The 23,517-nt window shown below is 36.5% G+C and overlaps 1 protein-coding gene across 2 annotated transcripts; it reads right to left on the reverse strand.

Annotated features, from left to right (window-relative positions):
- Window positions 1-131: 131 nt before the first annotated feature.
- On the reverse strand, window positions 132-22,012 carry LOC149843762 (Ribosomal protein L25/Gln-tRNA synthetase, anti-codon-binding domain-containing protein). 2 transcript variants are annotated; one of them, XM_090000052.1, is made up of 4 exons: window positions 21,566-22,012; window positions 8,807-8,936; window positions 427-689; window positions 132-348 (listed from the first exon to the last, which is right to left on the reverse strand). In XM_090000052.1, the coding sequence occupies exons 1-3, from the start codon at window positions 21,983-21,985 to the stop codon at window positions 457-459; spliced, it is 783 nt and encodes a 260-aa protein (XP_089856178.1). In that variant the 5' UTR covers window positions 21,986-22,012; the 3' UTR covers window positions 132-348; window positions 427-456. The 2 variants fall into 2 exon arrangements, with proteins under 2 accessions (XP_089856178.1, XP_089856177.1); XM_090000051.1 differs by having other exon boundaries at window positions 132-689.
- Between the last annotated feature and the right edge of the window lie 1,505 nt (window positions 22,013-23,517).

Here is a 23,517-nt window from a genome sequence, read left to right on the forward strand (position 1 = left end):
TGTTCTTGGACCCAGCAGAGAACAAATTCTTCAGGGACTAAAAACAATACAACCTGTTCAAAGAGGCAAACAACCCCACCAAATTGGCCGAACCACAACCATTGATAACCAGGTCGTAAAACCATAATCCCATGAATCACAACCCCAAATCAGTATCAGTTTCTACAATTTGTGCAGCTTATTTCAATCAGATACGCAGGAACCCATGCCATATCTCTTATAAAAGATGAGAAAAGCCTCTTCTACAATCTACTGTTGATTTAACCAAATTACATGACTATAAGCCAAAAAGAATATTTCAGGCTCGACTAAAAGTTGAATCGACTATTTCCGCAAGTCAGTATCAGCCTAAAAGTTAACAATAATGAAGATTTAAAAAAAAATCATGCTGGACCATGTCAACAACAGGAGAGCAGAAAATCTCACCTTTGTGCTGGAATCAATAAGAGAGGCCCTTCATTTCTTTTGTTCAGATTTCTTGTCTTTAGAGCCCCTTCCGTGCCTGATATTACAAACAGGCCAATCCTCATTGACTTGGTACAGTTTAATTGCAGGATGAACTTTGAGATCCTTCATTACCAACTTTTGCCCCACATCCAACTCACTCAAATCCACATCAATGTATGGTGGGACAATGTCAGCCGGGCAAAGAAATGGGACTGTCCTTCTGATCGTGTTCAAATAAGCCCCTGTCAAATGAAGAGTATACTATCGGTCAACATCAAAGAAGTACACCTCTATGTTTAAGCGGTTAGATGAAAATAGTGTTGATAGGTTCAGTTGCCCAACTTAGTTTCATTTCTTTAAAGCTCCACAAAAAATGGTTAGAATTAAAATCAAGAGGATAACTCTTTATTTTCTGCAGGTAGCATCCGTTTAAGGCTTTTATTCTTAATGGGCACTAGTACCTTAGAACAAGAACTGCAGCATTTAGAAACACATTTTACAGAAAGCAGTGGCAGTCAGTCTAATGCTCAGGGTTGAAATATTCCAGCAAGAATCAGGAAATTGGCGATAGTAGTTGACCATCATATCAAAACGAAAACATTTAAGCTGTCAGCCTGCCAATGTTCCCTTCAGGGAAAAGAAAGAACCATTAACCCACAACTGCGACACAACTAGTCTAGAACACATAATCTAATAGTTCTTTAGATACTAATATTTTAAGGACTTGGTCACCTCTTTGTAATGAAATGAGGCAGAAAGCAAACTATAACGTACATAAACACAAGAACAAATTCTACAAGGGACAATAATCACAATACAAATGCCAAAGGCAATACAAAAGCACTTAAAGTGCATACAATGGCTACAAAGAATATATATATATATATATATAAAGAGAGGATAGCTAAGTTCCATAACAAAACAAACTAAACAATTTTAAAAGCGAGTAAGATATGCACTTTAATAAATAATTAAAAATTTTAAAAATATTAACACCAATTCAAGCAAGATATAATAGTCACTAAAATAGATAAAGGGAATATACTTCAAAATAATTTTTTTTAAGAATTTCTCGTTTAGATAATCATAACCATAAAAACAACATAGTTTTTCTTAAAGAAACATAAATTCTGAACACAATAGAATTTTGATCACTAAAGTTCAAAAGATAAGCACATATTAGACATAAAATATCAATAAGATATAAACAATTTTGCAATAATATCCCAAAGGCTTAGGTAAACATTTAAAATAAATATACAACTCATTAATTAAACTAAGCAAAACACGACAACATCTATGTCACACAGGTGCAGGTGCAGGTGCGGGTGTGGGTGTGGATGAGGCGATGCAGCACTTTAAAAAAACTTGGGTGCAGGAGTGAAGAAGGTATATATATAAAAGTTAACAGTAACACTAATTAAATAAAAACAATTATCATATCATCAATTCATCATGCATAAATTCTTGCAATAAATCAAATTAACAATATACAATTGGTATTCCTTATCAATAAAAAATAACACTATAATTAAATCAACCTAAATATATTATGATTACGTTGAGTTAATTAAGAAAACAGGAAACAATCAAACAAGTCAAGTAGAAAAAAAATAAATTATACTAATAAAAGAAACAAATAATGCATAATTGCATACCAAAAGTATATCTTACACAATGTATATAATGATAGGGTAATAATCCTAATAATTTTCTACTTCTCATCAAATTCCTTATAAGAAGAAAGAGTAAGCTCGGATAAGTCTATGTTTATAGTGTTGAAATCATGTTCCCTCTCTAAGTCACACTCTTCTGGGTTTACATCTCAAAATTTGGATGATATTTGTCTGCATTACAATTAAAATTTAAAAATGTTAAATATTTGCATATTTAAATAAACTAAGAAATAGTCAAATAACAAAGAAAACAATTAATATATGCATTCCTCATTGGTTCATAAAAATAATCAAATATTAGAATGAACAAAAACTAAATCATCTGCACGTTTGTTGTTGAGTTTGTTTCTCTTCATATTGCGAATTTGTTCATATGTGCTCCAATTTCTTTCACAACAAGATGAACTATCAGGTTGGAATAGCAATTTCAATGCAACAAATTGGAAAAGGGGTGTTTCTGAACCATATGTTGACCAATGTGATAGGACCTATATCCTCCTTCTCTCTCACTATTAATATTTATCCATATAACCTCGAAGAGAAAAAAAATTCGAACTCTTGTTTGACTTGTTTTATAATATGTGATTCTCAATAAAGTCTTGTCATACATATATTTCTATGCCTTGATAGCTCTCGGTCTAAATTTGGAGGGACATGACCAACACCACTTTCCTGTCACTTTTTTGCATAATATTTGGGATTGAGAGAATGTGTATGGGTTACTCTTATCCTATCTTCTAAATAAAATTGAATGTATATGATTAAAAATTTTGGAATCATTTAGTGCAACATTTTTTCCCTCGTGCTTAAAAACAATAACTTGAATTTTTTCAATCATAATATCCCACATTTCATAAACTTTGTAAAGCATAGGCTCTACCTTGTCAACTTCTCTCAGCATTTTCCAAATAAGTTTTTGTAAACTCAAGGAAGTACATGATTCTATCTCAAACCTCATCATCAATAATGAATTTCTTAATTTCTTGGGCTTTGACAACATCATCAACACGATAAAATGTCCAATTATCATCATCATATTAACTAAACATTATTGACTTTCTTAATTCTTTTCACCATCACAATGATGAACGCAAAACATGTTTCAGCAACCTTCAACAATTTTAGATCAAAAAGCCTAATAAATATGACATTAGCATTATGGTAGTTGACAACAAAATTCCTAATGCTTTTGACATCTTTTTCTAATTTCTCAATCCATGAACATAGTGCATATGCAGGTGAATCTTTTTCCTTTTTAGGTTGCAGATGTTCTTGAAGGTCAGATTCAAGTTGTGTGTTACACAGAGAGTCCAAAAAATATGAGGATACTCACTCTCCAAACTCAATGCTATACTTTTACAAACTGAAACATTGTTTGTAATGATTTTCACTACTTTCTGATCACTCGCTTCTTTTATTACTTCTGTAAACAACCATTTCAAATACTCAACATTTTTATATTGCTCAGATGCATTAACTGCTTTCAAGAACACTAGGTCACTAAGCAAAAAAGTAATGAAATCAATCAGTGGATGCCTTTGAATATCCATTCACCCATCAGAAACAATAGAAACTTCATTTTGTTCTCATGAAAAATTCTTAATATCTAAAAATCTCTCAACATTTGCCCTCTCATTTGTAAGAATTATCGTTTGTAATTTTTTTGAGCTTGGGCGTACATAGCTACTTAAGTTACAATTTGTCAGTGAAGTAATTAAATCCTTCCAATAAAGATTTCTAACTGCATTAAATAGAAGTGAACTGGAATAAAAATACATCTCTACTTTTTTATCCATCTCCTCCCTTTCATATGTATTGAATGATGTTTGTATCGTTCCCTTTCATCTACCTCCTATATCTACTTTTCTTTTCTTTTTAGCATCTTCTTAGTGGCTTGAAAATGGTACATTGATTGCATAAGAATCAATCATTGTCTTCATCTTCTCATATTTATCTTGTATTTTTTTGTATTGTTTCTATATTGCCTCGTCAACTCTTTTGCATGCCATATCCTGATATCTTCAACAAATGAGCTTCAAATATTGTGTAAGACCCAACATAATCTCTCTCACAAAACTTGCATCAAAATCTCTTATTTTCAATACCTCCTCTAACTTTTTCAAGATTATCCACGTATGCCCATAATGGCCCATCATCACATGATGCAGTTGACGAACGAGAACCACTACTACCACTATCAGCAACATTAGAACTAGCAATAGAACTTACATCTGGGAATGAGAATGCCACAACTTTTTTCCCTTTGTTTGCGAGTCATTTCCCTTTATCCCCCATTTTCGTTCTTAAAACCAAGAAAATAAACATTTTATTAAAATAAAATTCATATGAGGTTCTGCAAAACTAAATAAAATTCATAAGGCCTTTATTTGTCATTTTTGGCTGGGTTCGACAGCAGGGTTAGGTTTAGCATAACCAAACCCAGCAGGGTTGGGTTCGATGCTTGTGGCAACAAGGGGAGGAGGAGGAAGGAGAAAGAAGAAGAAGAAAGAGAAGAGGAGGAAGAAGAAGAGAGAGAGAGAGAGGATGAGAAGGAAGAAGAAAGAGAAAAGGATGAGGACGTAGAGGAAAAAGAGGAGAGAGAGAGGTACCTTGCAGTTGTCGCCATCGGAAGAGGAGAGGAGGCTCATAAACTTAGCATACTGACAAGAAGATAGAAGTGCACACATAATTCACCCCAAAACTAACTCTGGCTCCGTGCACAAAACACACCTTAAAAAGGCTGAATAATAATAATAGATATATTGAATAGAAAAGTGATGGACTAAACTATAACCAAAAAATGCAGCAAGAAAAACCTCGAAAAACACTTTCAAAAAAGGGTTATAAACAAGAGCCGATATGTCAATCATATGACAAGATGCAAACAAGTCACTAAAAACCTCATGAGGCCACATATAAGATACAATAATATGAATCAAAAATTCAAAAAACATAAAGCATTATAAGGAATGCAATGAGATGATAATTCAAGAGGGAAATAGCCAATAGTGAAATAATCAACAATGCCACTAAGGCAAGAACATACAATACTTAAAATATTAATTTTATTAATTCTCACAAATCCACATTCAAGACCACAAAGGCACAATGCATGACTATAAGGCAAGAAAACATAAGCCACTAAGCACACTTTAAAAAAAATATTATTTAATTAAGCTCACAATAATGCACAAAGAATGCATAAAGAAAGACATTATAATATCCAAAGAACAATATGATTTCATAGATCTAATGCATGTGAAGAATCAAGGAGCCTTCGATCATAAGCAAAAGTCCACCCAAAACCAAAAGTAAACAAGCACAAAAGTGGTCACTATAGACACACCCACAAGTCCCACAAAGTTGATACACACAAAGAAGACTCAATTAAAATAATATTCTACTGATCACTCAAATCATGCAAGAAGCATTATGCCTAAATTCACATGTGATGTAAAAACATGTAAGATAATGTTTACTAACGAGCCATAAAACCAAGAAAAAACACAGTCACAAGGCACAAATGCCACTAAGGTCTCCAAAGAGAACCCTCACAAAAACCTTTCCAATAAATATTTTTATTAATGATTATGATGCACTAAGCATATAAGGCACAAATCATTCAAAAGCAATGAGTGCACTCACAATAAACACCTCCCAAGATGCAAGAACACAAGCCATAAATGGGCACAACAAGAGAGCACACAATAACATAAATATCTTTGATAAATTTTTTTTAAATGCACATTTAGAATGCAATCATAAACCTCATAGAGGACTTCAACATAAATACCACAAGTTTTTAAGTCATGCTCACAAGGAATAGCCTCAACAAAATATCACAACCCTAAAAAATGAAAAGACATGAATTTGAAGTCATACATAAAGGCAAGTTTTGATATTTATAACCACGAAGTGCTCAAATAAAGCATCTAAGTGTCAAAAACACATGCTCAAGAATATTAGATCATTTGCATATATATTAGATAAAAAGAGTTCAAAAAACTAAGATTCAAACTAGACCTCATAAAAGTATACTCATGTATAAATATCATTTCACAAAATCAAATAAATATTATAAACCTTGTAAAATATTTAATAAAGTTTTTTTTAAAATAAATCCAACAATAAATTTGAAAAGCATTTAAAGGTTTAACTTTAAAAAATAACAAAAAAAATTTAACAGTAAGAAAAATGAGTGTTTTTTCATGCATAATGCATGAGATAGACAACTAAAAAAATAATCATATATATAAAGATTTATGATACAGACTAGGTCAAGATCTCCCTTAAATCCAAGCCATACATCCATCAAGATTCCTTCACGAAGCACGAACTCGAACCAAAGAGTCCCAAGACCCAATGAGGCAAAATACCAAAAAAAAAAAAATCTTGGCTCTGATACCATGAAGCGGAAAGCAAACAATAATGTGCATAAGCACAAGAACAAGTCCTACAAGGGACAATACAAATGCCAAAGGCAACACAAAAGCAATCAATGTCAAATGCATGAGATCATAAGAGGCACCAAAATTTGTCATAGGAGAGAGAGAGAGAGTTTTATGTCCAAAAATTTAAAGAGATGTGACAATTTCAAATTCTTTTACCCAAAAAACATGCATCAAGGTATACATGAATCATATTACAAAAAGAACAAATGATTTGCATTGGTTTATAAATTAAGATGCTGCTAGCTGGATAATTTCTTGATATACACTAAGGGCCTGTTTGGTAACTTTGGTTAGACCCAAGTATCTGGATAAATGGGATATTGAAAATAAAATAATTGAGAAAAAAATTTCTGGTGTTTGGCAATCCAAATCGGATTTTTTCAAAAATCTTGGAAAGTTGAAATCCAATAGCAACCTACATTTACAAAAACTAGACTTTTTCAGAAAAAAATGTCCCCAAATGGGGACTCGTGCCTATAAAAAAAATGCATGTTATGACCCGCTGCTTCTCGCCCCTCTTCCTCTCCTTCCTGATGAGTACTTGTAGCTCTCTCTCTCTCTCTCTCTCTCTCTCTCTCTCTCTCTCTCTCTCTCTGAGAGATCTGAATCTGCAATGACTTCCATTAAACCCTAGTCATTGAGTTCAAACCCCTATCTCACTTGTCCTTCCCCAGAGAAATGGTGGTGGTGGTGGTGATGTTTTCCTATTGATCGATGCATCTTTTGAGGGCTTCTTCTTCATCCGACCCCTTTCAGATCTGAGGTAACCATCATACTACTTTTTCTTTGTGTTTTCTTTCTCCATTTTAATGATTTCTCCCAAATAGTGCTCAAATATGCAGTCTACTTGTTGCTATGGTATTGGGTTTGTTAATTGATTTTGTTCGCTCCTTGCTTTTTAGATTTCAATTTTTTTATTGGTTCATTAAGGCCATTTTCCTTCTTGGCCAACACAACCAAGGGTTATTTTCATGGGTTTTTTCATTATGTAACTTTCGTTTGGATGCATACTAACTGTTTGTTTATTTGCTCAAATGAATAGAAGTCACAATTGGGTATTCATCTGTTATATATGTTTCTTTCATGGAGGATTTGAGTATGTGGGACAAGAGAGATGACAAGGTTCTGCCCAAGTGAAAGTGATGATGTCCAATGGTGAATGTACGTGCTTTTGGTTTCACACTCTCATGACTGATTTGCTTTCTTTTCATTTGAATTGTGGCGTTTGTGGTGGTTTGTTTGGATCACTTTGTTTGATTGGCTTGGCAGCTGAGAGTGTTCAAAAGACCATGTACAATATCTAATGAATGGGTTCGTTTGAGTTGCATTGTTGGTTGTTTTCTCATTCATCATGTTGTTGTTACTAAATTGACATTGTGAATAGATTTACTAGCTTACATGGTCCTCTCTCTCTCTCTCTCTCTCTCTCTCTCTCTCTCTCTCTCTCTCTCTCTCTCTCTCTCTCTCTCTCTATATATATATATATATATATATATATATATATATATATATATACTTGCATGACTTGATTTTTGAATGATTCATAAATTTTTGATCATTTATCTGATCACGGTCCATCCTTTGTAAAACTTTTTGCTGCACCGAATTGGTAAACTAGTCTAATCAGGATTGTTTTTTAAGCTTTGTTGTGTATACATGGTTGCTATATACAGAAAAACTGGTCTGATAGTAGTGTCATTAGTTCTTGCATTTTGTATGTTGCAAATGGTTAACTTCAGAAATTGCAGTACAAAGATGTGAGTGTGTGCAAGTATACATATGCATGCATAGAGAGAGAGAGATCTTGAAATTTCAATAAACAACCAAACATGTAAAATATTTAAATCTGGATATTTTTTCCAGATTTTCAAGTGCATCGAAACACTATGCCTTTTTAGAATTTAAAAAACTGAAAAGTAGAAAACTAGATATTTAATTTTCAAGATTTTCAACCAAATGAGCCCTAAAAGCCATAGACATTAATCTTTATTAGCATTAGGATAATTGGCACTTCCTCGAGAGAATATTAAAATAGTATTCTCTTTTTCTCAGAAAATTCGAGTTTCAGAGGATTTTCCAATCTTCAATATTCCAAGTTTCTTTTCATGATTTTAAGAAAGCATGATATAACCAATGCAGATAAAATGTAGATCCGAACAATGTAAGCCCTCAAACATTTTACAAGATTATGGGATCCACCAGAAAATCAAAACAGCATCAAGCACAACTAACCTTTTCTTAGTCCAGGGCATGCATCCTCTCCTCTGAATAAAATTGGAACATGAACCTTAAACTTAGCGCCTGAAGGGGCCCTCATAAATGTAATGTTAAGTACCTCATCTGTGCCTGAGTGCAGATGCAGCTAAGACAATCCAAGCACAAACACAATACATTTAAGTATAGAAAACAAACTCTTGGTATCAGCAATTAGGTTCATAATCAGCTAAAATGTGTTAAATAAGCATTGACTTATATAAGGCTAGCTAGGAAAATCAACCCGAATACATGACTGAAACAATATGGTTTGCACTGTGCACATTTCCTCAGTGGCAAAAATAAGAAAGAATATAACTGCAAAAAACAGATCCCAAAAAAATCACCATAAATATCATATAGATATGTCAAAAATAATTTCTGTGAAAATAGTCTTGCCAACAATTTTGCATGAACATAATATCTGGGAAATCTGAACAAAAAGAAATAATATATGCATAAAAGTAGGATGGCATGAACTAAAAGCACTTAAATAGTATGCCTTCTATGAGAATACAACCCAACAGGAAATATATGGTAGCAAGAAACTATACAAAACCACATTTCAAGAGCTACAGGTTGCCTACAGACAACTTTGTCTGCTAGCAACATGTGAATTAGGAATTAGACATAGAGTACTCAAACAGAAGAAAATAAACCACATCAGTGTGTCAAGAAATATAGGAAGAACATAAGTGACTGGATCCCAAACTCTTGGAACTGTAGTTGCAAAGGTCCTGTTGACATAACTGCTTCCATCAATACATTTATATTTTCCTGGATTTGCAGTACAAAGCTAGATGTCCTTGGCTTTTAATTTCTGAATCATCTGGTGGTCGCAGACACTAGTCAAATAATTACCCTACATAGACACTTCTAGACACCCAAGGTGACAGTGTTGGACATGGCTGGATATGCGACTTTTTGACGTGCAAGTGTCCCTAAAAATTTGACAAACATGTCGCGTGTCTGATACTTGGACACGATGTGTTTAGTTCATGACACATAGTATTCGACACTTGGACACTAGGACACTTTAAGGTGTCTTGGACCAGAAATGTCCTATGTAAGACACGTTCATATTTCATGTAAGACATCACCTTATATATATATATATATATATATATATATATATATATATATATATATATATAGTTTTTAAGACTTGCCATGTCCGACACTTCATACCTGTGTTAGTGTCCAAGTAACATAACTGTCCTCTATTTTCAGGAACATGGTAACTATCAGTCACTTTCTCTATCTAGCTCGCTTATCTAGTCTATAGTGTTACTACTTTGCAAGTCATCAATGAACTGTATCAAGTTATCAACAGATAGTCAACCACCAGTGTTTTCTTTCTCTACATCTGCATATTGTGCTCACCTTGAATCTTCATTTGTTGCCTGTGATAAGCATTGCTCTCCATCAGATTCGAGTTTTTATAGTGGCCTCAACGTCTTGTCTACATATTGGTTTAACATCTCAGAAATATTAGTTCATAAGGACATCTTGTCTTAACATATAGAACAGAACTTAAGAGCCATTTTATTTGTAATATAATGATTGTTATACCATTTTCTCATAATAAGTCTGCTTCTACATTAAGTTCTACACATGCTCAAGTCATAGCCACCAATATTGTTCTTGGCAATTGCTCAATAGGGCTTTTCTTGATTTTTTTTGAAGAATCTTGAGAGTTTTTTTTTTCATAAGTTGGCTTTCTCAAGAAAATCTCATAAGTTTCAAAAGTTTTTAAAAATGTAAATAAAAATAAAACAGATAATAAATAATATGTTATAGTAGTATTTTTCTTATGAGAATATGAAGAAACATTTAGAAAAGATTTTAGAATACAAAAGAAACAAATAACTCTCTCTCTCTCTCTCTCTCTCTCTCTATATATATATATATATATATATAGAGAGAGAGAGAGAGAGAGAGAGTTATTTGTGTATAATTGTTTAGTTATACACTGCCGGTCCCAAGCCCGGATAAAGGAGGAGGGTTGCGGTAGGCCAGTGACAGCCAGCATAAAAACTTAGTCATACCCTATGAATATGAACCAATATGAGAATTTTGTTGGGGTGTTCCCTCTATAGGGCCGGAGGCAGTGATAAATGGGCAAGGGTTGCTAGGTCGTCGCCCGGAAGCGACGCGTCACACCGGCGCCCGGGTGTGGTGTCAAATAGGCAAGGGTTCCCTCATTTTGTTGGACGAGTGGGGGTAAAGAAGTTAGTCCAAGACCATAAAATTAGGTTAGCCACTTAGAACATAGGGTCTTTAACTGGTAAGTTGGTAGAATTAGTAGATGTTATGTGTAGGAGAAAGATTGATATTTTATGTCTACAAGAGACCAAATGGGTAGGTGAGAAAGCAAAAGTGATAGAACCATGGGGATATAAGATTTGGTATACAGAAATAAATAAGAATAGGAATGAAGTAGGGATTGTTATGAGTCGTGAGTTTATAGATAATGTACTTGAGGTCCGTAGGAAGGGTGATAAGATTTTACTTATTAAATTAGTATTAGGTACGGATATAATTAATATTATTAGTGTTTATGCACCTCAAGTAGGTTTAGATGATCCCATTAAGCGTCAATTTTGGGAAGATTTAGATGGAGTAGTACAAGGGATATCTTAGGGAAATCTTACGGAGAAAAGCTTTTCATCGGTGGTGACCTTAATGGACATGTAGGCATTAGTAGGGATGGATTTGAGAGTATCTATGAAGGCTATGGTATAGGAAAAAGAAACGAAAGTGGAGAAAGGATTTTAGATTTTGGTTTGTCCTATGATATGATCTTAGCAAACACTTGGTTTAGGAAGAGAGAGTCTCACCTAGTAACATTTAAAAATGGGGTTAATACGAGTCAGATAGATTTTTTCCTACTTAGAAAGAGAGATAGGGGTTGTTGCATCGATTGTAAGGTTATACCGGGCGAAAATGTAGCTACACAACATAGAGTCTTAATTTTAGATCTTAGAATTAGACAATGCCGCAAAAGGGATAGACATAGGATAGATCCTAGAATTAAGTGGTGGGCACTGAAAGGAGCTAAACAAGGAATGTTTGTAGAGCAGGTAGTTAAGGAAGTTGATTGGTGTCTCGAAGAGGATTCAGAATCAATGTGGAATAAGATAGTGGGTGGCATGAGAAAGGTGGCTAAGGAGGTATTGGGTGAGTCTAAAGGCGGTGCACCGCTAGGTAAGGATACATCATGGTGGAACGAGAATGTCAAATTAGCTATTAAGGTTAAAAGAGAGTGTTATAGAAATCTAAGAGTTGTAATAATGAGAATTTGGAGAAGTATATGATAGCAAAGAAGGAAGCTAAAAAAGTAGTTCGAAACGCGAAGGATAAGGTATATGTTGCGATTTGAATAAGGAGCACCTGAGCCGAGGCAGACGAGACGAGAGGAGAGGAGAGGAGAGGAGAGAGAGAGATCGGCTGAGAGAACTCGTTAATCTGATTAAGGCTAATCTCTATGTTAAATAGAGAAAGGCCAATGTAAAAATTTACACACAAGTCCCTCATTAAACACTAAATATCAAATAACCTCTAGTTTAAGAAAACTTAAACTTAAAACCTCTTAATCTCAACATTCCCCCTCAAGCTGGAGCATAGATATCAAGCATGCTCAGCTTGTCACAACATTTTGAGAAATTTGGTCTAGCAAGAGGCTTTGTAAACATATCTGCAACTTGGTCCTCCGACTTTAGATATTTGGTAGTGATATGACCAGCTTGAACCATATCTCTTACATATTGGCAATCAACCTCAATGTGCTTTGTTCTCTCATGAAAGATAGGATTGTTTGCTATATATGTGGCAGCCTTGTTATCACACATCATGGTCATAGGAGAGGAAACCTTCACCTGAAGATCATGAAGAACAGTACGAACCCACATTAATTCAGCAGTTGTTTGGGTCATAGCCATATATTCTGATTCTGCACTCGACCTAGAAACCACTTTTTGCTTCTTACTTCTCCATGAAATTAAGTTGTCTCCCAAAAACACACAAAATCCTGTGGTAGATTTTCCATCCACTACAGATCCTGCATAGTCAGCATCAGAGTAGGCCACTATCTCCAGAGTTTCACCTTTCCTGAATAATAACCCTTTTCCAGGAAAAGATTTTAAATACCTGAGAATCATTATAGCTGAATTTCAGTGTACCTCAGTTGGTTTGTTCATAAATTGGCTAACTTTGCTTACTGCTAAAGCAATATCCGGCCTGGTCACAGTTACATAAAGTAGCTTCCCTACTAGTGAGCGATAGCTTTTACTATCAACCGGTTTTGACCCTTCTTCAAACAACTAAACTTTATGATCCATGGGAATATTTGTTGGTTTAGCTCCCAACATTCCAATTTCCTTTAATAAGTCAAGAACATACTTCCATTGAGACAAAACCATCCCTTCACGGCTCCTGGCAACTTCTATACCCAAAAAATATCTAAGTGAACCAAGGTCTTTTGTAACAAAGTGTTTTTGAAGATAAGTCTTTGTGGCTTCAATATCTTTCACATCATCTCCTGTAAGAATGTTGTCATCCACATATACCATCATAACAACTATGTCTGAGTTAGTTTTCTTGATAAATAGTGTATGATCTGTCGCTGACCTATTAAAGCCAAAGTGTGACATCACTTCAAACAACTTTTGAAACCATGCATGCGGACTTTGTTTCAAGCCATAAATCGCCTTTCTCAATCTACACACCTTCTGACACTCCCCCTCAACCTCGAATCCTGAAGGTTGTTGCATGTAAACTATCTCAGATAAATCCCCATATAGAAATGCATTTTTCACATCTAATTGACACAAGCTCCAACCATGATGAACAGCTACTGAGAGAACAAGACAAAAGGTGCACATCCGTGCAACAGGAGAAAAGGTTTCAAAGAAATCAATACCATAAGTCTGAGTATACCCTTTTGCTACTAATCTGGCCTTGTACCTTTCAATAAAATCATCCGATTTGTACTTTATTGTATATACCCATTTGCATCCAACAATGTCAGCATCCACTGCGGAATCAACTAGATCCCATGTATGCTGAGACAATAAAGCATCCATTTCTTCTTGCATAGCCAGCTTCCACCGGTTATCTAGCTCTGTCTGTTGATAGTTCAGAGGAATAGTTTCAGCAGATAAGGCTGAAATAAAAGTTTTCATCTGATTTTCAATTCTGACATCAGAGACAAAATGAGATATGGGATATAAGGTATATTGTTGTGTCCCCTTTCGTAGAGCGATAGGCCTGTTATCATCATCATGAAGATCACTATTGTCAGTAGTACTTACCTCAGAAGAAGAAGAGGATGAAGGCACTTGCGGAGGTGGAGCTCTACGCACATATACCAATGGAGGATTATTAAATCGTGAAGAGGATGAAGTTTGGTTCGGTAATGAGGGCACAGATTCCAAAGAAAAAGGAGGTATAGGTAATGGAAAAGACTCAGTTGGATCAACCTGCAGCGGGGAACCGGTACTAGAGTAATATGGAATGGATTCCAAGAAAGATACATCTGCACTGACATACTCTTGGCGAGAAATAGGATTATAACATCGATATCCCTTTTGATTTTTTGGATAACCTATAAATATGCATTTTGTAGCTTGAGCAGCTAATTTATCACGGTCAGGGCCAAGTTTGTGTACAAATCAAACACATCCAAATATTTTTGGTGAGAAAGAGAAGAGTGGAGCATTAGGTTTTAGGATATGTAATGGAATTTGATCACCCACATAAGATGAAGGCATGCGGTTGATCAGATAACAAGCAGTGATAATCGCATCACCCCAATATAACACAGGAACATTGGATTGAATCATAAGGGTTCGGGCAACATCAAGTAGGTGTCGGTGTTTTCGCTCAGCCACCCCATTTTGTTGAGATGAATAGGCACAGGTAGTTTGCGGTTGAATGCCATGATCTTGGTAAAATTGTAACAAAACTTTTGATTTAAACTCAAGAGCATTATCAGTGCGAACAATCTTGACAACAGATTCAAACTGAGTTTTCATTTCAAGAATTAAGGATTTGATAATACTTGGAACTTCAGATCATTCTTTTATTAAAAACACCCATGACAACTTAGAAAAATCATCAACAATAACAAGATAATATCGACGCTGAGTCCTAGTAGGAATCTTACTAGGACCTCATACATCTGCATGAAGAAGTTCAAAAACTTTATGACTAGACTGACTCTGACTCGAAGGAAACGAACTTCGATGATGCTTTCCCAACTGACATGCTTCAGACTGAAATGATGTAGTAGAAGGAATTTGAGGAAAGACATAACAAAGCTTTGACAATGAAGGATGACCAAGACGACGATGCCACTGAACAGGACTGGATGAGTGTTCCACTGCAGCATAAACATTACCCACTGGATGATGTAGGTAGTAGACTCCATTTTCTTCATAGCCTCCACCAATCTTCTTCCCCGTCAGCAAATCCTGAAAATGACAACTCATCGAATCAAATATCACTCTACAGTTTAGTTCTTTTGTAAGGCAACTAACAAAGAGTAAACTTTGAGGAAAGTTGGGAGCATAAGAACATTTTTCAACTGTAAGGTGGAGGATATAGAAATATTTCCCTGACCAACAACTGGTGAGGAACTCCCATCGGCTAATGAGACTCCTCGATGAACAATAATATCCTTTAGATCTGAAAAGACAAGCGAATTTCCACACAAATGTCTGGATGCACCAGAGTCAATAATCTACTTACTATCATTCAGATGAAGATGATTCCCTATTGAGTAGGCAACACCAGCTACAGGAGAGGTGGAACTCGAAGGGCGAAGAGCTATCAGCTCATCATATTCTGCCCGATTGAGGGTGATATTGTCACTTGCAGAGGTATTATCATGTACATTTGTTGCCTCTAGTGTAGTAACATTTGCTTTTGGAGCATATGACTTTGATAAAGAAGAGGTTGGCTAACCATGCTTATCCCAGCAACGATCTTCTAAATGTCCAGATTTTTCACAGAATGTACATTGAAGTTTTCAACTGCCTCCCATGACCTCGTCCTCTGATATTCTGAATATTTCCATGCCCATAACCAGATGAGACAACTAGAGCAGATGATTGGGACACAGGATGAGATTGTGGAAGAGAGATCGCAAGTCTACTCAGACGATTGTATGCATCAGCAAGAGTAGGTACATCTGATCTAGTTAACATTTGGACTTTTGCAACAGAGAATTTTGAAGATAAACCTGTAAGAAACCGAGCAACCATAGTCTGTTCTTGATGATCTTTTTGCTTCGAACAACAAAGAAGTATGTGAGCATTGAGTCTTTCAAACACAGCTTTGACGGAGGCATAGTACTGGGCCAAGGTCTGATCTCCCTACTGCAAATTATATATCTCATGTTTGACTTGCAGGATACGACTCACATTAGTCTCTTGTGAGTACGTATCTCGAAGATTGTCCCACATCTGTTTGGTTGTATTATAGTAAATTAAACCATATGCAATATGGGGTTCGACACTATTCATGATCCATGACATAACGATGTCATTATCTTCATCCCAAGTAACGTATTTTCCCACCTTTTCATTGGGTTCATCTTCCAACAAAATATGTTTTTTACGATGTCTAGATACCGACATCATAAAAGTTTTGGACCACCTGGCATAGTTAGTTTCATTCAACCTTACAGAAGAACCATACGAGAAGGGATTTGCAAAAGCCTTATACTCCCCAATATGTTCAATTTTGGAATCACATTTTGAAGTTTCACCCATACTGAATATTTGATGCTATTGCAACTGCCACAAAAAATCAGATTCACTCACTTGAACATCGTGTTTTATAATCACACGTCAGTCAAGTCCACGACTACACAAAGTTTGCCACACCAAAAATAAAATTCACGACAGGCTACAATTGACACAGAAAGTAGCGTGTTTCACAATCACGCATCAGATAATACCACGACCGCACCTGACTATTCAACCCACGTCAGATACAATTGGTAAAACAGCTCAGAAATATAGATCTGAGAAAGCCAGAACAGCGTCCAACATGACGACTTGTTCATGGTCAGATTTTTGGCACCTGTACTCAACACATAAATCCCAAGACAGTAGATAAAAGCTTCCCACAAAAAAAACTTTCCACAAAGCAGGGAATCACGCCTGTTGCTTCCATGACACAGAAAAAAAATAATATTAACATGCTGCTTCCACGGCACACATCTTACGGCTGCTAAAAAAAATCACGAAAAACAGGAATCACGATTGTTGCTTCCACGACACAGAAATGACAAAAAAATTGATTAACAGGTTGTTACTATTACACAGAAATCACGCCTGAGAAGGAAAAAAAATTGTCCACGACACATAAAAGGATGCCTGCTCTTCCGTAACTCCCAGCCGCAATCGATCTGTAGATCTGATTACAGATATGTGTCATGACGTGAGTCAAACATCAGATTTGTGATCAGATCTATGCAATTAAAAAAAAAAACACCTGTTTACGATTTGGTGTAGAACAATCACGTTTTCAGGCTCCCGAGATTCATGACTCTGATACCATGTTGCGACTTGAATAAGGAGCACCCGAGCCGAGGCAGACGAGACGAGAGGAGAGGAGAGGAGAGGAGAGAGAGAGAGAGAGAGAGAGAGAGAGAGAGATCGGCTGAGAGAACTCGTTAATCTGATTAGGGCTAATCTCTATGTTAAAAAGAGAGAGGCCAATGTAAAATTTACACACAAGTCCCTCATTAAACACTAAATATCAAATAACCTCTAGTTTAAGAAAACTTAAACTTAAAACCTCTTAATCTCAACAGTATATAAGGAAGTTTATGACAAGTTGGATACCAAAGAGGGCGAGAAGGATATTTATAGGCTTGCAAAGATGAGAGATAGGAAATCGAGGGATCTGGGTATGATTAGATGTATCAAAGATGAAACGCAAAGGGTTTTAGTCAAAGATGAGGAGATTAAGGAGAGATGGAAAGATTATTTTGATAAGCTATTTAATGGAAGTCATGCTCAGGATCTTGGAGACTTCTCCATTCCTTTTCATGAGATGAATCGTGACTTCATGCGCAAGATTCAAAAGAAAGAAATTGCAGAGTCTTTGAAGAAAATGAAATCAAGAAGGGCAGTTGGCCTAGATGGTATACCTATCGAGGCTTTGAAATGCTTGGGTGAGAAAGGTTTAGAATGGTTGATAAATCTTTTTAACAAGATTTGGCGGACAAATAAGATGCCTAATGAGTGAAGGAAGAGTACTTTGGTGCCTCTATATAAGAATAAGGGTGATATACAAGATTACACAAACTATCGTGGTATAAAACTCATGAGTCATACTATGAAACTTTGGGAGAGGGTGATTGAGTCTAGGTTGAGGAAGATTGTCATGATATCGGAGAATCAATTTGGTTTTATGCCTGGAAGATCAACTATGGAAGCTATACATCTTCTTAGACAACTTATTAAGAGAAATAGAGAGAAGAACAAAGAATTGCATATGGTTTTTATTGATTTGGAGAAGGCATACGATAGAGTACCTAGGGACGTTCTCTGGTGGACAATGATGAAGAAAGGTGTTTCTCTCAAGTACATTAGTATAATTAAAGATATGTATTAAGGAGTAGTAACCAATGTTCGCACTTGTGGACGGGTGACAACCAATTTTCCTATAACGGTTGGGTTACATCAAGGATCTGTTTTAAGCCCTTTCCTATTTGCTATAGTGATGGATGAGCTTACGAGATCAATTCAAAAAAATGTGTCGCGGTGTATGTTGTTTGCTGATGATATTGTTTTGATTGATGAGTCTAGAGTTGGGGTTAATGCTAAGTTAGAATTATGGAGACAGACATTGGAAGCAAGAGGTTTTAAGTTGAGTAAGAGTAAGACAAAATATATGGAATGTCGGTTTAGTAAGCAACGAAGTAGTGATGGGAGTGTAGTGAAGCTTGGTGAGCAAGAAATACTGGTGGATGATTATTTCAAATATTTGGGATCTATCATTCAAAAGTATGGAGAAATTAATGGAGATGTAAATCATAGGATAAAGGTTGGGTGGATGAAATGGAAAAGTACAACTGGAGTATTGTGCGATCGTAGAATGCCATTGCGGTTGAAGGGAAAGTTTTATAGGACGACTATTAGGCCCGCTTTACTATATGGTAGGGAATGTTGGGCTGCCAAGAGACATCATATTCAAAAAATGAGTGTAGCTGAGATGCGTATGCTTAGATGGATGTGTGGAAATACAATAAAAGATAAGATTCGGAACGAGGAGATACGTAAGAAGGTAAGCGTTGCACCCATTGAAAATAAGATGAGAGAGAATCGTTCACGGTGGTTTGAACATATTCGGCAAAGGCCTAATGATGCTCCAGTTAGAAGGATGGAGAAATGGGAAAATATATTAGTTAAAAGAGGTCGGGGTAGGCCTAGGAAGACATGGATGGAGATGATAGGAAAGGAGATGAATGCTTTGAACCTCACCGAGGACATGGCATTGGATAGAAATGATTGGAGGAGAAGGATTCATGTGGAAGACCCAGAATGATTTTCTTTTTTGGTTCATATCGCCAACCCCAATCGTTTTGGGATGAAGGCGTAGTTGTTGTTGTTGTTGTATATATTAGAATCGTGCTTGAATGTCATGATATTATCATGATGTTTATGTTGATCGCTGATAGTTTCATATTTTATCAGCTGTAGCGAAAAACTGTTAGCATTGTGACATTGTCAAAATATCAGCCATCTTGATGACTATGGTTCAAACTTCAAACAAATTAATTAGGTACACATATTCCATCTCAAGAGAGGCTCAATTCAGCATTTTGCTAGTTGATGATTTTTATAGAGGACCTGAATATTTTCTGTAAAACAAAATTTAGATCAACTCTCCACTTTTAACTACTTCTGGTCTCCACCTTGACACAAATTTTCTTAAGAGATAAGAGAGAGATAATAGAGAATATACCTACTTACTCCGTGAAACTCATATAAACAGATATAATGATTGAACTATTTCAAAAAGATGGCCATACTATATCAATCCATTGTTCAGTTTCACAACCAATATGAAAGGAACCATGGCTGAAAGTAACTAAGGTTTGATGAAGATAACAAATGAAAACTGCACCCAAAGTAAGTTCTCTGGGTTATCCCAAAGCATCTAGTTCTTGTACCAATTAAAAAAAGGTTAATTTTTCTTATCCAATAAATTTTTGTTACATTGATTTCTTGTTTTTAAGCATCTAAAAGGCCACTTTCATGAGTGATTTTTTCATGGCATCTTTGGACACAATCATCAAGGGGCTCATTGATACGGGAGAAAAGAATGAGGGTTAAGGGTTAGATCAGAAGGAACTTTCTCAGTCAAATCTGATCACCTAGCACTTTTAAAGCCATGGTTGCATAAAGCTTCATACAATTTGTAGGTTGGGGCCCCAGCCATAAAGCATGATTCTTCTCTTGATTAGTTGCCTAGTTGGAGCCACTAATGACAAAAAATTCCTTTTTTAAAGTGGGATACAAGTAGATGTGTTTTTTACTACGTAAAATTGTAATTCTTCAAGCCTTCCTTGTTTTCATGGTTTTGCATCTGTGAAGGAAACATTCATTAAGAAAAAATGATTGGACATGCTCCAAAGTTCTACATAGCTTTGCAAGTAGCCAAAGGGGTAAAAAATGATTCGAAGACTGGCGATGGTCATCAAACTTAGTAGCTAGAATCCTCTGTGGAGAGACAGTAGATGATGTTGACTCACGATCCAATGACAAAGGAGTCTATTCATGTTTCCCACATGATAGGAGTGTATCCCTGTAGTGTATGCCGGCTATACTCCTATGACCAGTGAATAAAATCCCTTGTACATGTAATATGTCAACCCTCAAAGATGGAAAACTATGACAAACTTCCGTGCCTTTAAGGTAAGGATGTTGGTATCTGTAAGAACTAATACATACATCAATACACTGCAAGGCCCATGAGATTGCAGAAAAGGGCTCCGTGGAATTGACTCATAATCCCACCCCCCTCCCCCCACCCGTTCCCCGAACCAAACACGCTTTATGTTAAGCTATACCATTCCTTCAGTTTTCTAATGCACCGACTCTAAAGCAGAGAATGGCCATCATTCGATCTTAAACATCTATGAGGACCCCATTTTCCATTTCGCATGTTCAGCAGCCATCATCGTATATACTCAAAAGTAGCTACAACATGTCCATGGAAAAGGGAACCTTTCGATAAAACACAGAAATTGACACAGAAAAATAATAGCAGTGGTAACAATCATAATAATTCTATCAAACAGTAAGGAGGGTGTTTTGATGTACCCACTTACAGAAAAGCATAATAACTTGGGAAATTTCATTGCACTGCACAATGCAAGTTCTCAACTTATCCTACTTTTTCTGGATAAGTGGGTACACCAAGAATCGAATAGTTTCAACCACATTTGTAAAACCACCGTCAGATCTCCACAAAACCAATCCCTTGTACCCACTTATCAGAAAAGCAGCTTGAATTGCGTTCCAAATTGCAAGTTCCCAGCTTATCCCACTTTTCTGGATAAGTGGGCACCCGAATATCCCCTTTACTTTCAACGACATCGAGCAAACTGGAATCAAATCTCCATGAAACCAATTCTTCCGTTAATCGCACCACCCACGAACAAACAGCAATCAAGATACAGAACCATAAGAAGAGACAGCGATTAAGAGAAAATACCTTGCGAGGCAGAACGCGGACGGTCTCGATGACTTCGCCGGAGTCGAAGGCCGGGCGGACCTCGAGATCGAAGAGGCGGGAGAGGAAGAAGGACTGGCCCAGCTGGGTGACGAGCTTCTTCACCTGCTTGGTCTGGACGGAGATGAGACGCTTGTTGCCGCCGTGCTCGCCGTCCTCCTGCTCGAAGACGATGCTCGGCACCCGCCCGGCCTTCCTCTCCTTGGCGGAGATGATCCGGCCCGACTTCTCCCGGGGTATCCCCACGATCGTCTCCGAGTACTTGGGGTCGGGCTTGGGGAAGCCCTCCAGGTAGGTGAACGGGACGCTCGTCTCATCGGACAAAACCGACGAGAGAGAGGACGATTGTGAGAGGAATCTGAGTCCGATCGATCGCCGGATCAACGTGGGAGAGAGCCTCATTTGTGGGTAGCGATGGTGGTGAGAGAGAGAGAGAGGTTTTACTTTAGGTGAGGGTTTTAGCTTTAAACGTGACAAACATAGGAGATATTTTCAACTTATTTCAATTTTATCGCGATATTTTCAACTTATTTCAATTTTATCGCGATATTTTTCATCTTATTCCAATTTTATTGCGATATTTTCGACATAGCCAATTCATTCCCAAGAATGTTGCATTGAAAAGGTACGTTTAGAAGTGTTTTGTTGCTTTTGCAAATGAGGTTCACTTTCTGAAGTGAATGAGGAAGTGAATCTCATGATACATTGTATGATTCTAAAATCTCATGATTCACTTTCTAAAACGTGTTTGTGCAAAGGCAAATGCTATTCACTTTCTCATGAGGGCAAATGACACAAGGATTTGTCAAGTCATCTATACATACAAACGATTGCAAGATTTTTTTGTCTTTCCAAAATATGTGTTTTTGTTGTCATGTGAATGTGATAAAAACACTTTTTATATTTTATATTTTTTAAATTTTCTTTACAAAATATGTGTTTTTGTTGTCATGTGAATGTGATAACACTTTTTTATAGTTTATATCTTTATAATTTTTCTATGCGTTGGTGCGTATTTATATTTATAACTTTTACACATGCAAATTTTATTAAGGAATTTAAATTTATAGCAAGACTTTTCTTGACAGCATTTTGAAGCAAATCACAGTGGATGGAAAAACAATTGGTTGCTAGGGGTCAATATTTTCCCATGGGACTTTGAGTTTCTGCATGAAAATCTGTTCCTAAACCCCCTCCCTCCCTCTTTTCAGGGGAAGCCTTTTCACACAGAGAAAACATGGATCCCCCACAGGATTGTTGTTTATCATGGAATGTGCCTTTTCATAAGAAAGGCAGTTCCCATGACAACTAGACCTAGGTGTGTCAATGGGACCCGTCAAGGTGTACTGGACCTGTCAAACAACAAATTGTCGGGTTTGGGGTTTGCCGGGTCATGAATATGAAATAGTAAAGTCAGGTCAGGTGGGGCACCTAGTAAAAATGATAATCCAAACCTATCCCACATATTACTCCTGTCGACCTGAATATTATTCGAGCTAGCACTTTTTACTCTTATACTAAAAAATTAAGGTTCAGGTCTAGTTGAATACCCATTTAAACTCAAACCATTGACAGCCCTAACTGGACCCTTCCCTTTTGTTTCATTCCCATGAAGAAATGTTTCCATATGGAAATACCACCGAGGTAGTATCTCATGTGGTAAGCGGGGTCCTGTGTCAAGCTGAAGGCTCATGATCGAATCCCTCTGCCACATTGAGCGGCTGTTGTTCTGATAGAGGTCCGCCTAACCCCCAGCTTGCCTTTGAAAAAAAAATGACAGGAAAAAGGTGTGGGAGAAGAAATAGAAAAGGACTGAGTTTCCCTGCCAGCACAGTTCTTACTTTTTTATCACTCCATGGGAGTGAAACAAATTGTAGGGTAATTTGGTGGATTTGTTTTCAAGGGGCATGTGTATAACTAAGGATGGCAGTGGG

This window comes from Nuphar pumila, chromosome 3 (assembly GCF_984573655.1).
Source record: "Nuphar pumila chromosome 3, dmNupPumi1.hap1.1, whole genome shotgun sequence".
In the NCBI taxonomy this organism is placed as follows: Eukaryota; Viridiplantae; Streptophyta; class Magnoliopsida; order Nymphaeales; family Nymphaeaceae; genus Nuphar; species Nuphar pumila.